Here is a 17,992-nt window from a genome sequence, read left to right as displayed (position 1 = left end):
GTTTTTCTGGAGCAGCAGGATTCTTCTGACTTAAGGAAAATCCTTGCTTGTGAAAGCAACTCAATCAGGTCTCTGAACTGGGGAAGGGAAGGAACCCATGCTCCAGTGACCCCCCGCTACATAATCACTCTATGGTGGCCACAGTGAACTTATCCATGAGCTGCGATGAGCAATGGCATAAGGATGGGTGATGATGGAGTACAAGCCCCAGGCACTGTGTAAGGGGGAAGGCACCTCCCCTTCCCATTCCCCTCAGTTCCAGCTCTGGGAGAAGGGAGGGACAGCAGTGGCAGGGGTGCTGGTGCATGTCAGTGAAGGGCATTCTGGGAAGTGCAGTTTCTGCCATAGGGAGGCGCTGTCACCTCATCTTTGTACTGCCAAAAAAACGTTGTTTTTGGTTGCTGGCAATGTATCTGTGGCAAAAAAAATGAGGTGATATCTTCCCTTAGTAGCAGCAAACCTCAGCTCTATCTGCTGTTGCCTTCCCCACTGCCAGAGCCTCCGGGTCCAGAGGCTGGAGGCTGGACTCCTGCTCATAGTTCTCACCATCGCCTCCTTTCATCCCCAGGTATAACCCACAGTGTGCACTGTCGCAGGTGCAGCCACTGGAGCCCTGGGGGAACACGGTTTATGGCTATGCCACGTGAGTATTTGTGCAACCTGGTCAGGAATGGGGACCTTGGGCACTTCATGGTGCAGCAACTGGGCCTCTGACTGCAGGCTTGGTACATGGGGCAGCAGAGAACAGTCCATCAACAAGGTGGGGAGAACCTGGATGCCTGTCTCCACATCCTAGCAGATACTGGGCACATCTGTATGTGCACTTTAATGCACAGTAGCCTATTCTACTGCACCTTAAAGTAGCGTGTAAAAAAAAAAGTACTAATACACTAATGCGCAGTAGAATGGGCTACTGTACATTAAGTGTCACCTAAAAAGCATGTGCTTGAACTACTGTGCATTAGGGCAGCCTAATGCACATTAATTTAGTACCTCATATTGGAGATACTATATTTAATGCATATTGGGAAAAGCACATTCAAGCACGTGTAGCTGTGTCCACTGGAGAGCTGGAGATCACTAGGGCTTACTCCATTTTCTTCTGGTTTTCAGCTTTTCCCTCTGGGTTTGTTTACCTGATGCTTCCTCTCCCTCTACAGCCCTGAATGGGTAACAGCTGTGGCTGATCCACAGGTTATTAACACCCTTTCTTGACCTAATGGGTGTTCATGCAAGAGTCTTTCCTTAACAGCTGGAAAACACCCAGCATTCTCACAGGGTCCACAAGTTAGATGACAGCTGGCAGCACTTTCTACTGTTGCTTCAGGGCCACAGTGTGATAATTTCCCAAGCAATGCATTATGACATCCCATGAGTCAGTACCTCATAGTGTATTTGTCTTCCCAAGTCTAGGAGATTGCTGTTTGACCAGTGAAATCAGTGCAGTGTCATTTTTCATTCAAGCAAGTGCCTGCTTTACAGTGACTGGTACTGTCACTCGATTGGTGTACACTGCAATCAGCAATGAAAACTGTGGAGGCAAGATCCTGGCAAGATCCCTGGTGCACTGGGATCCCTCCTGTATTTGTCAGGCATCTGCTTGGCAAGATCCTGTGCAAACTCTTCTGTTTGTTTCCTCCTATTCATGAAGGAGCAGCCATTTATGCTCTTCTTGGCCTGGGCAAGCTCTGTCCCTTTGTTAGGACACAGGCTTGGTACAAATAGCAGCTCTTCCACCAGAAAATAATCAGCAAAGACCCAGTGCATACATCGGAGCACACAAATTCAGACAAGTGCTCACTCAGAGTGCAGGGTCAATACCATCAAACTCATTCGCTCATGTTCCAGGAAGCAAGAACCAGAACCTGCTCCTTTTCCTTTTGCCCCTCACAAGTTCCCTTGCAGATTTGCCCTGTTTACTCTCCCCTGTTTACTTGCTCCCACTGTTCATTGCAGTCACTCCTATGGCTTACATGGCAGTCAGCAATAGGAACTGTAGAAAGAGTGTACCAGATGGATGCAGCTGCAGTTACAAGGCCAGTAGTTCTCAGCCAGTGTGGATGTCTACTTTTCTTTGTCCGCAGGATCAGCCTATTTTACCCTGGTTTTTCAGTCACTGGAGTTTGCAGTGTTTTTGTTGTGTTCTTCTAGAACAGAAACTGACTTTCCAGGGTCCTTCCTATCCTAGTGAAGGCAGTATCTTGGCCAATGAACTCAGAATGGTGACAGCAAGCCCTGGTTTTACCCTGTATGTCCGGGGGCTCCTGAGTGTTCCTGCTCAAGTGGCAGCAGAAAGGTGAGGGATCTCTCATTGCCTTTGTAGGAGTGAAGATGCAGAAGCATATGAAGTGCAAGATGGAGAGTTCAGCTCAGGCATCTTCATGAAGTACCTGAAGAAGCATATTCTTCAGGAGAAGAAAGTTACACATATGCTGGAGGATGTGTTGGAAGGTAAATATAGAATCATAAAATCATATAAAAATAGGGCTGGAAGAGACCTCTGGAGATCATCTGGTCCAACCCCCTGCATGAGACAGGATCATCCCTACCAGACCATCCTATACAAATCCATTGTCTAACCTATTAGCAAAACTACACAGTTGACCCTGAAACATCCATAAGCCATAACACCCTAACCTGAAATAGGGGGGCAGTGTTATCATATAGGACAGCATTAGGTAAAGCTGGAAGGCACTTATATCAGATAGTAGGATAACGCATGGTCACTGATCGAGGACTCAAAAGAGGAAGAACTGGAACAAGCAGATAAAGTAAAGATTAGGGAATGCCCAAGCCCAGACTGTACATGGGAGAGTTAAGAGGAGTGTAAGAGAAGGCTCAGCTCCTGAAAATACATATCCTTTATTATAATTTGAAAATATATTGGGGGGTAGAAAATGCTCAGATTTCAAAGAGGGCCAGAGAGAAGCTGGCTCAACATTTCCATTTCTACACCAGATGCACTGACTACACTAACATGACCAGACACCTCCATGATCATGACACGATGGAGACAAAGCCAAGGGTAGCTGATGCAAAAGGAAAAATCATATCTCTACAATCTACTAGAACAGTGGTTTTCAACCTTTTTTCATTTTCAGACCCCTAAAAAATGTTGAATGAAGGTGCAGACCCCTTTGGGAATTTTGAGTGGAGGTGTGGACCTCTTTGAATTGTAAGTGAGGGTATTCACATGCTTTTGAGTAATCATAATAATCTTTTGTGGACCCCTTAGACAGAGTTTCTGGACCACCAGGGGTCTACAGATCACAGGTTGAAAACCACTGTACTAGAATTCTCTAATCCCGTCAACAGAAAAGCAGGGGCAAAAGGAGAACCAGCTGACAGTGCTTATTTACACTTTCAGAAACCCTTTGGCAAAAGCCCTTCCTGAAAAGCTATTCAGGAAACTAGTCAGTCATGTGTCGATGTGGTGGCTCAGAAACTGGTGGAGACAGAAATAAGCTAATGAATGCATGGTCAAATTTTACCAAGAGAAACAATTAACACTGGGTTTCAGTGCTAGGGCAGGTGTTGTTTAATATGCTTGTTGATGATCTGAAAAGTAAGGAGGCAGCACAGACAAATGTTACCATGGTAGCTGGAGTCCAGTGTTGACACATGCATGGGTAGGAGTGACCTGAGCTGTTCCTATGCACCTCTGGGCTCTAAATGAACCATGGCTACCTCGGAAAGGAACTTTGCTGTCACTGGGAAGACCTTTACTCAGCATGCCACTGTGGTCAAAAATGCAAACTACAGGTTAGGGCAGGAAGGAATGGGAAGGTGACTGGCATGGAGAACATTCTGGTGCCACCAGGCATGTCAGGCATTGGCCTTTGCTTGGATTCTGTGTGCAGTGTTTGCTTGGACCCACCAGTGATACTGCAGAACCTGGGCTGGGTCATGGGAAAGATTGTGGTCTGGGGACTGTGGATGTGGAGGGGCTAATGGGTTAGTAGGGGTGTTACAAGATCACTGATGTGAGGGGGGAGAATTCGAAAGCACATGGAAGGAGAAGGCACACACAGGCCCTTGGATGTTTTACTGCCTTCACACTTTTGGCAGTTTCCCCTTTAACTGTGACTCAAGCAGTTGTTTCCCTCCAGACATCGGCCGAGACCCCTTGGTTACAGGGAAGCAGGTGATGGAGATCAAGCATACTCTGAAGGAAGCTCGGGCCTTGACAGACCCCATCTACCTCACTGGACTGACTGCGGAGCTTTGGGGACACAGCTGTGGTAAGAGATTAAGAGATCAGTGTGTCCCTTAACCTTATGGAGCCCGTCCCTCCCCTGAGGGATGAAGATGAGTTGCACTTGATTTTTGAGCTACAGGCACCAATAGCACGGGATGCCGTGTTTACATTTCACTGACAGGGTTTCCACCAGGGCCTTTGCTTCTACAGAGTGGCTCCCTCAGTCCTGCTGTCCAAACACACAAGGGTATATCAGGGGTTTGCTTCTCTGTTACCTCCTTTGGGGAAGGGTACCAACTGTGGAGGGGTGAACTGAGTTTGAGCCATTTGGAGAAGAAGTAGAGGTTAGGAGGGCTTGGTGGATGAATCCAGAGGTTGTTGATGAGTCTAGGGCCTAATAGGGCCTAAGGGTGCTGAGTTGGAGTGGTACCTCTACTTCTTCTATCAGCCAGGAGACACCCAGGCCAAATAGAGGAGCAGGGAGCTGGCCAAGGTTGACTGTGCTGCTAGGTAAATACTGAGGATAGCCAGCAAATTACAGAGGAAATGATAGGGGGCTGTGATCTGCATGGAGCAGCAAGGAGGGCAGCAGCAGCATGGTCTTTTCATAGTCACAGCATCAGGCACAGGTTGACATTCACCACAGCAGGCTGGGTCAGCCCAGGGCAGTAGACCTAGAGTATCCTAGGAGCCACTATCCAGCTATGGTGAGAGGGAGGCCATTTAAAATAACTGCACACTTCCTTCTGTGCTGAAAGGACATAGCACACAGAGCAGGCAGAGGGAACAAGCAGCTGGCATAGAAGAGGTACCAAACTAGTGGTAGGGAAGGATGCAATTTGGCATGGGCAGCTGGGCTCAAGTCTCCCTGTTCAGTACAGAGGCCATCAGTATTGAGAATAGCTGGGTAGCAGAGATATGACCCCAATACAGGCAGCAGCACACAAGAGGAGAGCTGTGGGTTCCCAGGGCACAGTTCGGAAATGGGCAGCAATGCAGTAGGAGTTGAAGGCTGATAGAAAATAATTGGCTTCTGGAGCTCTAATAGACCTCAGGCCATACAGCTCCTCTGATGAACAGCATCAGAGAAGCAAGGGTGATGCATAGAAGGTCAGGACTGGGGGGTAGGACTCCCTGAGCAGGCAGGTTGAAGAGCTCAGGGACTTTCCTTTGGACATTGGGCAGTCAGTGCTAGAAAGAGACTGTATGCAGAACCTCTGGGTCTGGTTCAGTCATGCTGATGTTCCCACCTGGGTGCTCCCTGGAGCTCCTATTGTGCATCCTCTGCTGCTGGCAGGTGCTTAGCTATAGGACTTTACAGGGTGGCTGGGCAGGTCTTTCTACCCTCTTCAGTAACTCATGCTTTCCTTTTGCTTCCAGAGCTGCTGCGGGAGACGGTGACCTTCCCATGTGGCATCCAGGTGGAGCTCCGCTTCCGGGAGGTTTTCTCCAATGTCATGCACGTGTCTGCTAAGCTGCAGGCACCCCCGCCGCACATTGCTGACGTCCGGCTTCTGCTATGCAGGCCTGCGGTGAGCTCCTCTACCCACCCTCAGGGAGGATGTGGGGCCAGTTCTCTGAACTCCCCTTTGCCTCTTCTTTCAAGGCAGGCTTGGGAGTGGCAGGTTGGAAAGGGCACTCGCTATATAAGAAAGAGGAGCAGTGGAGAAGTATGGGGGCAAAACTGAGGTAGAGGTGTATATCCAGGGGACATAAGGAAGAGGCTGAGGGGCATTGTGCATCGGGCCCATGGGAGATATGTTATCTCCCCAGAGTAGGAGACCCAGCTTCCCCCTCTGTGCCCAGGGCTGTTTATTCAGAAAGGGGAGCACTACCAGAAGCACTGTTCATTGCCCGATGTGGGGAGCCAAGTGAAGAGGTGGGTCCTGCCACAGGAATCCTGCTCAGGCAGAGTTCATGTGGGCCTGCAGGCTTTGGACCGAAGATGCCCCTGCCTGGACAGTAAAGCTGAAGTGTGGGGATGGAGCACCAACCCTGTGACAGTGTTGCTGGGGAATGCCAGACATTCTCCGAGCTGGCTCTGTACTACACCTGCCCAGAGGCAAGGAAACTTGATGCTAGAAAAGGGCCATGGATGGAGCCCAGCTACAGTCTCACAGCTGTCAGTTTGCAGTGGAGAGCTTGCTTGGAGTGTGGGAGCCACTGACTGTCTGCATAAGCAGCAGGCCCAGTGGTTGGGGAACAAGGCATGGGGCATTTTCACACTTGCTGGGAGGGAGGGAGCTCCCCCCTCTGCCAGTGCTGAGCAGGACAGTGACCAGGCACTGGGTGGGCATCTCCTCGAGTGTGACTTGAATTCCTCCTGGGCAAAAGAACAGGAGCATCCAGATGGAGCACATGCCAGGGTAGCATCCACATCACCATGACCCAGCGTCTCTCAGTGGCTGTGACAGCAACAGGCCTCTTCAGCTCCCTCGCTGTCCTGGCAGAGTGCCCTGACTCTCCATGGGAGAGAGCATGAGTCTCCTGGCCCCATTTGCTGGCTTAGGATCTGTCCAAAAGAAGCAAACAGACACGGCAGGGGGTAGGAATAACAATGTTTGTGTCAGCTCTTCACACACCCAGAACCCTGGCAGGACATGTAGTATGCCTCTGAATAAACACCATTGCTGTACAGGGGGAGAGCGCATGCACTAGCCTGGGAGTGTGTAGCTGTGCTTGCTGGAGCAGAGAGGCATGTTACTAGCTGTTGCTTTCATGGTGTGTGACTGCAGAGACCAGAGGTGAGTGCGGCCTCTGCTGGGAGTGGGGTCCTGGGACCTCCATGGGGTAGCTCCTCATTGGAGAGCAGGTACACACTGCCCTCTGGTGGTGATCATTGAGTTGGCAGTAGGTTTGAGTCAGCTGAGTCTGTCCTGTCCCAAAAAGTTGAGGCAGGAATAAAGGGGCTGCTAGCGCTAAAAATGAAAGGCCAGACTGTTAAAGGCTTTTGGTTTGGAGAGGCAGCAGGTAAGAGACCTGTGTCCTCTTCACAGCTGTCAGTGCATTTGGACCTCCCCTTGGAAGGGAAGAAAAAAGGGACGGGAGAGGAGCTGGGACAAACCCAGAGTGCAAAACAGAGGGAGAAAGGCATGAAATTATGCTCCACTCTTGACAAGAGGAACAAGTGCCTCCTCAGTGCCCTGTATGCCAGGATCAGGTTAAGAGTTCCCATTTCACAAAGACCCCAGCTGAGGGAGAGAAGTGTCATGAGAAATTGAAGTCCATCCCTCTCCAGCCTGAGTGCTGTCCCCTAAACTATGGTGCCCAAGCAATGAGCCAGCAAGTGGCAGCTGTGTGAGTAGCCAGACTTTGGACCAGTGCAGCCTGTCTCTAAGGGAAGTTGCTCCCAGGCCTCTTCCATCCTGTGTTGCATATGGCTTTGTGCACTGCCAGATGTCTGCATGCTGCACTTTCACTTGCTTTCCTAACCCAAACTCTTAGTACCAGGCCTTTTGGGGTCCTGTCTCTGCCCCTTTTACTGGCAATCCAACAGCTTATTCAGCTACAACAGCTGCTTCCCCACAGGCTTCAGCTTGACTTGCTAACTAGAAGGAGTTAACACCCTACTACCTTACATTCAGTAGGATTTTACCTTGAGTTGCTTAACTCATGTTAAGCATGTACCTTTCTTTGTGGTAAAGACCCTGGCCTCAGAGGAAGGCTGTAGGATGTCCAGACCTGTGACTCTGCTTAGCAAGATCACAACTGAGTAGAGCAAGGATCTAGCCCTGGCTTGGCTCCTTCAGCAACCTCCTCGGGGAGGGCTAATGCTTGGGAAGTGTGTGGTGCATTCCTTTAAAGCTGAGGAAGCAGCCTGCAGTTTATTTGCTTGCCCAGCCCCAGGCACCAGGAGAAAAGAAAGATATGACTCCAATTTTTTTTTTGTAGCTGCTTTTTATGTCAATGAGTTCTTCTATTCAAGGGGCTGCAGTAACATGGGAGGGAGGGAGGTAGATGGGTTGTGGTAACATTTCCACACTTTTCAGATAAAAAGGGACCTTTGCAGAACGATGCAATTTGGGGTTGCCTGAAAAGATTCATAAATTTAGCAAACAGTTTCAGCTGGAAACAGAGCAGTTCAAGCAGTTTATTTTGATATTTTATAAAAGAAACCCCTCAATTCTTCATTTCAAAGCAAAGTTTGAGACCAAAGTTACTCTATTTAAAGTTGATTTTCTTTAGAGTTAAAAGCAAACCACAACATGTTTTGTTTCCCAGGTAGATGTTGTATTTTTTTTCAAGTTGTCTTTTTCAACAAGGAAACCAACCCCCCTCCCCCCCCGCCCCCTCTTCCATTCCCCAAAGAAAAATCTTTTTTGTCAAGCCAAAATTTTTTTTTCCTGTTTTGGGGTTTGACTCCTGAGCCCCATTCCCAACTGCCTGACCTCTCACCCACTCAGTAAAGGCTGCTCACAGTCTGGCTCTTGGGTCAGCTTGTCAAGAACTTGCTAGTCCTTGGCAAGCTGACCCTCACAGTCCCAAATTGCTTGGAAAGTGCTAGATTTGGCACTTCTTGACTTGTATTCCTTAAAAAGAAATTGGAACAGGGTCAGAAAAGAGCTACATTTTGATCCGAGGGATGGAAAACCTGCTTCACAGCAGGGCTCAGTCTACTTATCCAGTAGAAGGGATAGAAGATAGATGAGTTTTACCTTCCTTCTCGTGTCTGGTTGCCATCACAACTCTGCCAACCAAGAGAGATTGAGGAAACTGTCTCTCTAAATACTGGCGTTCCCAGGCTTTGGACACAGTCCTGAGGAAGATCAGACAATGGGTCAAATCACAGCTCATGTAGCAGGTGGATTTATTTTTAATTTGGCTGCTGAATCAGGAAATCAATTATTTGCACAACCCTAATCAGGAGGAAATCTAATGTGGAGCATGTTTGCTACTGTGGGGTTTTTGCACTTCCTTCTGCAGCAGCTGCTGCCAAAGACAAGGCTCTGAGTTGACTAGATATCAGGCTGGATTCAGGTGCCTGTCCCTAGGTGCCTCAGACTTTTAAATGCTCCAGCTTTAACTGGTTTTCTTTAGACGTATCTTAATTCCAAGAGCTCAGGGATACTGCAAAATAAACATTGTCCAAACTTTCTAGCATTGTTTGGTTTTTCAGTAGTCACCTCTCAAAAGGAAATGGAGCATGGTTATTACTGCTAATTGTGCCTGTAGTAAGGCTGGGTACTTTCCAGACAAAAATGAACAGTTTTCTCCTATAGGGCTCCCATTCGTGGGTGAACAGACAGATAGGCAGCACAAGGGGGAAGAGGTAGACCATATTAGCAGAGTGACTGAAATTATGATTGTTCATATCCTGATTGCATAAGGTGAGTGCACTCTGAAACAGGTGGAGGATGTATTGTGTACAGAGAAAAAGACTGTTTGTAGAGGCTGTTATTCAGATTGCAAAGCCATAGACTCAGAGGTTAGCTAGTGTCAAGCATACTGAAGAAGTTGAGGAGGATGAAGTGGAGGCCTAGCCAGCATACAGATTTAGAAACCTATATAAGAGGAGCTATGTGCGTTTGGGGAAGGAGGATGGAGTGGGCTGGATGGCTATGGTGGTCTCATCTGGCATTAGATTCTGTGAATCTGTTGGTCTCTGTTCATCTCCTTCCTTCATGGGACATAAACAGAACAAGAAGTTCTGTTTTGCATTCAGAACACTTGCAGCTTTGTGTGAAAGCAACAAATATAATCAAATCTCTCCAGTGAATCAGATTCATTATTCCTAGTCTTTGCTTTCTTTTAAAGCGATGACCAGACATTGTACAGGAAGGGCCGATGACAAGTGTTCTTAGGTGGTACTTTGTTAGTTGCCTGCCTGGTGTTCTTCGCTCCTGTGCTCAGTATGGAATTGAATACCAGTTGTAGAACTGGGAAAGAAGATTCTTCCAGGTCAGATTGGATGCTGATAGGGGGACTGCTTTTCTCTGCAGAGCAGGGTATATTTTCTTCACCAGGAACATGGAGACATCTTACCTAAATCACTCCCTTCACATTACCTTTCCCTGGGCATTGATCTCTTCTGTTCTCTGCCTGGGGCACACAGCACTTTAATCTCCTGCAAGCTGACATAGTTTGACCCAGTTCAAGCTCCTGAACTCATTGTAGGAGTATCCAGATTAAATTAATGATCTGTGCAACAAAGGAGACTAGAGTAGATGGTGCAATGGTCATATACACTGTGACTTTACAGAGGATGCAGCAGGAGAGGAGGGACCAGAAATGGTGCTAAAGGCAGGCTGGGGGCCTAGAAGAAGAGTACATATGGGGTGAAGTTCTGCTTTCTTTGGAAAAGGCTTGGCCAGCTGCTCTCTCCCAGTCCAAACTGAGAGATCTTCTGTCTGAAGCCAAATGCAACCCAAGGGAGTAGATCTGAGCTTGTTGTAAATCAGGGGTCATAAACATCTTGCCAGTGCAGCCTGCCCTTTGTTACCCGGTCCCTGCTGTGGGCCACAAATTTGTGTCCCCTACAGTAGCCAGGTGCCTACATTTACCCTTGCTGCTGATCCTCATCCTCTTTGCAGCAAAGGCAAGTGCAGAGAGCAGGCTATAGAGGTAAAGTGAGGAGAGGGAGAAGAGGGGAAGGTTGGCACAGTACAATTCCATCCCACCTTTCCCCCCATACTGGATTGGACCTTCAAGAGCTGCATCAGACCTCTCTGCAGGTCAGATCTGGCCCATGGGCTGTAGGCTGCAGTTGCTGACCTTGTTCTAAGAAACTAAATAGTGGGCTTGGGGTGGGGGTTGACATCCACTGCCCTTGACTCTTTCTTGATAACTCATAGCCTCAGCCCTCTGAAGTTCTTCTGCTTTACTCTGAACTTCCTCCAATCTGACTGCATGTCTCTAGTCAGAAAGAGCCAAGGACTGGGAAACTGACTTATCTTCACATTGCATTTGCTTTGTCCAAGGAGAGAGCTACATACAAAGCACTTGTATTCCTCTAGTTCTCAAGTAAAAGGGCATGGGTAAGGAAAAATGATCACGGGAGGAAGAACAGGATTTGTCACCATTTATGCAGCAAACCTCCCAGCAGTGCAACCCCCCATATGTACATACACCACAGTCAGAAGCTGACAGTGAATTTAGGGACTTTAGCATCAAAACACCATCCCAGGAAGCCAGCACTCCTCCGGAGCATAAAGTGGTGATTTTGTCCAGGGAGGATGAGGGTGTGAAAAGTGGCATGAAACTTCTCCAGGGCCTGTCTTTGTCTTTAGCATCACTGTCTGTGCATCCTCCACAGGGCTGAGGGCTGCTGTAGGTTATCCTTCTCCCAAGTGCCAGTCCATTCACAGTGCTGAGGGACAGGAGCCAATATGCCTAAAGAGTCGGCCTAATCTTTCCAGTTTAGAGGAAATAGGCTGTTTGTAGTTGCTGGAACTAGCCACCAGAGGGCACCATAATCACATAGAGTAGGTCAGTGTATTGCAGGCTTGCCCCAGGCTGAAACCCAAGCGTGCAGCCCCCCTGTGGTATACCACTTTGCATTGAGCAGCAGCTGCGTTCCTGCAAACCACCACACTCACGAGCAGCAACTGAACCTGGCCCATGAGCACAGACATGCAGTTTTCTGCTGCTTGTGCTCAAGCAGAGTAAGGGGGCAGAGTAAGGGTGCTGCAGGGGCCTTTAATCGTCCCAGGCCAAGAGGACACGAACACCCCATAGCCAGCATGGTCCTGCTGAGCCCCTGGCTTGAGTGCCTCCTGTTGGTGTGCTGGGCACCAGACTCAGAGCCCTGACAGAAGCAGTCAACACCACCCCATATTTTCTGGGCAAACCCTCCTTGGCTCCATTCCTTTTCCAGAAACCTGAGACCCAAGCAAATGAGAGGGTGGCCCAGAGACTCGGCTGCATGTGGAGGTGTGACCCACCTTGATGCTTCCTCGATCCTGAAGTGGCAAATGGTCCCCCCCCAGACCCACGCACTCCCTGCCTGGCCAACTCCCTGACAGACCTGAGGTGCACTCAAGGTGCCCTGATGGCTGGTTCCCTGGGACTCTAACTACCTTGATCCACCTCAATGGCACAAGAGGCCGTGTTCTCATTCCATGGTGTGAATAGGGGCAGCATATACTGCAGCCCAAACTCTGAAGCCCAGACCAGGCTGGCTTCAACTGGATGGGAGGAGAGGACACTTCTGAATTCATGGGCTAGCTTGGCTTGTGCTGAGGATGGCTTTGTTTCTTCTTTCCTTCCTGCTCTAGGAGATGCAAGATCTGGCAGTGCTGCGGGGCAGCCAGTCTGACCAAGTAGAGTCACTGCTCACCTCTCTATCAGAGCATGAGGAACTGGACTGTGTGCTCCGGCTCTGTGGTCTACAGAAAGTTCAGGTAAAAAAGAATTGCCTTGTGTGGCGATCTCGCTATGTGCTTCACCTTCCTCCTGGAATAGCTGGTGTCTCCCAAGCCATCCTACCTTCCCTCCAAAATGCCTTTGGAGATCTTACACATTCCTGAGTTTGCATGTCCTGGGACTGACCAAAAAAAAGCATTCAGAGGAGGTCACAAAGCGGGGAGCCTCTCTCTGGGCTAGGGACACTTCTAGGGGGTGTCTGAAGTTTGAATGCAGTTTAGTGACCAAGCCAAGCCTGGTTCCTCCTCTCCCTGGTGACACCTTCCTTTCATGCCCTGAGGCCAGAGAGCATCGGGCGAATGGCTGGAAGTTGCAGCAAAGTAAGTTTAGATTGGATATCTGGAAAAACTTCTTCACTGTTAGAATAGTGAGGCAGTGGAACAGACTGCCTAGGGAAGCTGTGGACTCTCCATCACTGGATGTGTTCAAGTAGAGGTTGGACAGCCACTGGTCATGAATGATTTGGGCATAGCTAGGCATGTGTTCTACCATGGGTATTTTTCATTCTTCTTGGCTTTGCTGGTTTCCCCCTGCTGCCCTTTTCTGCTATGTCAGGGTGTTTTTAAGCTTTCCTAGAGGCATTGGGTGCTGGCTACAGCCAAGGCTGGGGACTTTAACTGGGGTGTGCCAGTGCTCCTGCTGGGACCAAAGCCAAAGGTTCCTGGTTAGAGGGTCTTGCTTCTCCACTCAAAGTCAGACTGATTGCCATATCTGGGGTAGGAAGAAATTTTACCCAATGGTCAAACTGATATGGACTGTGGGGATTTTTTCCTTCTTCTGTAGTGAGGGCATGGCCCTCTACCTGGGACTTACAGAAGCAAAGCATTGGTTGCCGTGGTTTCTCTGATTTACCTGTGGTAGGTTAGGGTGTTAGGTCTGTGTTGGGTTAGAGTTCTCAGCAGTCCTATGGGAGTTGAGATTATGGTTTGTATGGGATGGTTTGGATAGGGATGATCCTGCCTCAGGCAGGGGGCTGGACTAGATGACTTCTGGAGGGCCCTTTCAGCCCAACTTCTCTATGAGTCTATAACTCCATGACATTATCTCCCAGGCCTTTCTGCTTCAAGCAAGTGTCTGTGCTATAGCTCAGATCAAACCCTTTCCTCCCAATGTCTTACCAGGATGTTTCAAAGCATAAAGGGATGCCTAACTAGAACACAGACAAACCTGCTTATCCAGTGAGGTGGACTGGTTGATTCTGAAGTCAGGCAGTGGTTGTAGTAGTCTGCTTTAGTTTTTCTGTCTCTGTTTCACATTGTATCCTTTGTTCACCACCCCCTCTCCCCCTTCCCCCACCTTCCCTGCCCCAGACTGATGTGTTACTGCAGCTGGATTTGCACTATACTCAGCTGGGCACCAAGCAGAGGGCTCGTGAGAGTCTGCAGAAAATCCTCAGGAAGTCACTGGTAGCACAACTGTTCAGCCAGAAAAAGTGTGTTATTCCACCCCGCCAGGAGGCATCAAAACCTTCCAGCTCATATCCCAAGGATGGATCAATGGTACCTGCAGCGCAGAAGGGGCTAGCATCGCTGGAAGTGGAGTCCGGGAGCAGCTCGCAGTGCAGCAGCAAGTCGAACACGTGCAGTGAACCCGAGGAAAATGATGAGAGTGACCTGAGCAGTCTCTGCTCAGCACTGCTCAGGGCCACCCCAGGACAGAATTGCTCCTGAATGGGATGTGAATTGCTGTCCCTAGAGAGAGGTGGGGATTCTCTCACTACAGGAGGACTGCTTTTCGGGTTACAAGCAATACTGCTGCCATAGCCTAAGCCATACTCCAGAGTCTAACATGCACTATGTCCAGACAGTCAAGACAGCTATTGGAGAGGTAAAAAGAGTTGCCCCCTGTGGCCATCTCACTGCTGCATCTCCTCCCCTCTCTCCCCAGAATAGCTGGATTCCAGTATCTGTCCCACTAAGCATGGAGGGTCAGAGTCCTAGTGAGCAACCTCTGCCACACGCAAAGCTCTATGCAAGGATCCTTGGCAAAGGAGTGACCATCATGCTGAGTAAATAATGTGACAATCATAGGATTTCCGCCCCCTCCAAAAAGTCATCCATTTACAGACAAAGTTGCCACCTGGGCGCTCTGAAAGACAGACTGCAATAAGCAAAGGCCTGGGAACAAGCACTAAAACTGAAGCCATGGAAAGGTACGAGCTAAAGGAACGTTGCAGGCAGGGGGTGCAATTTTAATGCAATAAAATAAAACCTTTAATGCTGACCACAGCATTGTGTAAATATTGTAACAAATTAAGAAATAACAGTTTTAAAATGGCATTGGAGTGTGATTCTTCTTGTACCTGGTGTTGAGCTGCTGCTATGCTTTTCTATCTCACAGGTAGAGCATGTGTAAAAAAAAAAAAAAAAATGTACAGTGATGTGCGATTGTGTTTCTAGAGGGTATATTTTACCTCTGTATTTGGGATTGGGATTTTTCTTGAAAATACATTGCTATGTTATTCAGAGGAGGCATATAGTTAGAGCGTATTCTAACATGTTTATTAATGCAGATCAGAGTTAAGGGTTTTATTATATTTAAAGTCACAGTACTTGAGGTATGAAATGCATTTGCTGTTCTTGTATGGCTTGATGTATTGCTTCTTAGCAATACATCGTGTTTTTCAGGAAAAAGTATATAAAGGTCTGAATTGCCTCTCTAGAACCTAGGTGAGGTGGCTGCAGCCTTAAACGTAAAGAGTCTATTTTCCTAGTATGAGAATTCCTTCTATCCTTCTTTTTTTTTTCAAATGGAGTCCCAGGACTATAAGTTGTCGGGCTGTTGCCAGTTCAGCCCTAAGCCCTGTGAAGTTTCACTCAAGTCCTGTGGCCAGGGTTGAAGTGATCTGTGGGTCCTGTGCTACCTCTTTGCAAAAGGATGAGACATGTACCCTCCACAGGTGTGGACTGTTGTGGATTCATTGAAGTCCATGTGCTGAGATATCACCTCAAGACTGCTTTTCTGCTAGAGCATTTGAAGTAGAGCACAGTGTACCTTTTGCAGCATAGGTGCCTGATAGCTGGTGACCACGGTGGTAGCAGTCACCAAGCTGCAGACACCACCAAATGTGAGGACTTCCCAAAGGAAACAGCAGCCTCCAACAGCAGGTGACAGTAACATTGCACAGGATTGGTGACTTTTGGGAAAGAGCCTACTACTGTTGGGTACATGATTCTACCTACATCCATCTTGGTTCTGAAGGCTGATGAGATGTGTCTGGCCATAGCAAGTACCACATGTTCTCACTTACAGCAAGTCCTGAAATATAATACACAACTTGTTTTTAATAGGCTGAAGGATTTAAAAAAGATCTTTCTTTCTTGTAAGTAACTGGGCGTGTCTACACCTGCAAGCAGTAAAGCACATTAAGACTGCGTGTGGACTGACTTGGGACATGGGACTAACTTTAGTGCTCCTAGCTTTAGTCCCAAGTTGGTCCAAACACACAATGTTACTGCGCAATAAGGTATCTGCATATGTGTTACTGCACATATTTGATACCTACATGATGCAGGTATCAAATTTATGCAAAGGTGGCATAAGTCACCGTATTTACTGTGCAGTATGAGCATGCATGTGTAGACGCATGCCCATAATGTACAGTAATTTGGTTACTGCACAGTAAATGCTCACATGTAGAAGTGCCCACTGAGTAGCAACAGCTAGGGAACAGAGTCTCCTTCTTGTTCTGCTCCCTATGAGTCACTGCCAATTTTCCTTTCCCTTTTCCCCATAAGGGCAGAAACTGGTTTTAACAATGTAAGGCAAGGATTTCTTAGGGTGCCATCTTTTATTGGACCAACAGTATGGTTGGGATAGAGTTAGATGAGCTTTCAAATGAAACACACAAGTCTAATGAAGAATGTCTTGCATTCAAACCTTGTCTAACTCCATCCCAACTATACAGTTGGTCCAATAAAAGATGGCACCCTAAGAAATCCTTGCCTCTTGTGTAATTTCTGGACCATCATGGCTGCAACATCACTTACATGACCATCACATAATGAACACTGCAGTTTCCAGCACCTGGGGGGGATTGCATGAAATATGAGAGAAAATATGGCATGTCAGTGCAGACATGTGAACCTCTTCTGCTGTATGCACGAGGTCTTCTCAGGAGGATCCCAGGGAGGTTACAAATTATTGTAAGCTATATGATAGACACGGTAATTGGGGCTCAAGATTGCATTGCTAGCCACTTGGTTTTGCTAGTCAAACATCAAACTAACCAAAATTTTAATACACTCATTAAGCCCTTGTCACAAATGTGAACACTTAACAGCTCCAGGAATCTAGAGCTAGAATTTGGAGCTGGACTGTTCCCAGTGGTGGCAGATGACAGAACAAGGAGCAATGGTCTCAAGTTGCAGCAAGGGAAGTTTAGTTTAGATATTAGGAAAAAAAATCTTGCCAGGAGGGTGGTAAAGCACTGGAACAGGTTACCCAGAAATGTTGTAGAATCTCCATCCTTAGATGTTTTTAAGACCCAGGTAGATAAAGCCTTGGCTGGGATGATGTAGTTGGGGATGGTCTTGCTTTGAGCAGGGGGTTGGACTAGCTGACCTTCTGAAGTCCCTTCAACCCTCATTTTTTATGATTCTGTGAATCATCTGCTTGGATATTTCACTTGACCCCTACCCCTGCTGCCCTGTCTGCTAGCACCAAACTGCTCGAAGGTAGAGCCTCAGTCAACAGAATGCCCTCCTGGTCTTTCTGGAGTAAAGTGAGAGACAAGTTGAGAATGTAAGCGCTCAGTCCAGGATCTGGTTAGCCACTTCTGGCCCTGGTGGATTTACTGGCACTGAGTTCCCTGGGCATTGTTTTTAGCTTGCCTGTTGGGAGACAGTAGTATTGCCAGGGTTGATGTCTCAATGCAGCTGACCAGAAGCATCGTTAGATAGAGGCATAAAAAGAAAAAGAGAATCCTGGTACAGTAGGAAGAAAGGAAGCAGCGACACAAGGGAGGGAGGAACAGCTGGAGATCTAGGTTTCCATTACAGGAGCTTGGGATACAGCTGTGGAGACACTGATGTCATCTGGTGGAAAGGTTGATATAGTCTTCTCACCTGGTCCCTCTGGGCCTTTTTCCTTATGGTGAGGCTGTTTTGGTCTGTTGCTGTCCAGTTCTGGAGGACTGGAGCCACACCAGGAGCTAGGAAAACGTTGAATCGAACAGCAATGAATTTAGCTCATATCAGCGTTTTCTCTGCTTTCTGCACAACACAATTCACATGGCTTTCCTGTTACCTGTCACACACCTTGGACAATATAAGGCTTCAACCCTGTGTGCAGCGCAACAAATATCATGCAGCCCTGGGAGTAACCTAAACCTTGATGGTACCAGCCCCTTTGCTTCTATGAGGTACAGTGAAGACCAAGAGTTAGGCAGAATAGCTGGCTTGGGGTAGACTACAATGCCTTCCTCAGGGCCAG

General features: G+C 48.0%; 1 protein-coding gene across 1 annotated transcript in view; it reads left to right on the top strand.

The window, feature by feature from the left end:
• LOC102558668 (mucosa-associated lymphoid tissue lymphoma translocation protein 1) overlaps window positions 1-14,838 on the top strand; it is a 54,284-nt gene extending 39,446 nt beyond the window's left edge. Inside the window, exons 10-15 of the mRNA XM_019477871.2 lie at window positions 569-643; window positions 2,324-2,451; window positions 4,110-4,241; window positions 5,579-5,730; window positions 12,412-12,537; window positions 13,870-14,838. Coding sequence (XP_019333416.1) covers window positions 569-643; window positions 2,324-2,451; window positions 4,110-4,241; window positions 5,579-5,730; window positions 12,412-12,537; window positions 13,870-14,229 — 973 coding nt within the window. The 3' untranslated portion in view covers window positions 14,230-14,838. The remainder of the gene's footprint in view (window positions 1-568; window positions 644-2,323; window positions 2,452-4,109; window positions 4,242-5,578; window positions 5,731-12,411; window positions 12,538-13,869) is intronic.
• Window positions 14,839-17,992: the final 3,154 nt, after the last annotated feature.

Source organism: Alligator mississippiensis, chromosome 11, assembly GCF_030867095.1.
Source record: "Alligator mississippiensis isolate rAllMis1 chromosome 11, rAllMis1, whole genome shotgun sequence".
Taxonomy (NCBI): Eukaryota; Metazoa; Chordata; order Crocodylia; family Alligatoridae; genus Alligator; species Alligator mississippiensis.
This window is presented reverse-complemented; position numbering and strand designations above follow the sequence as displayed.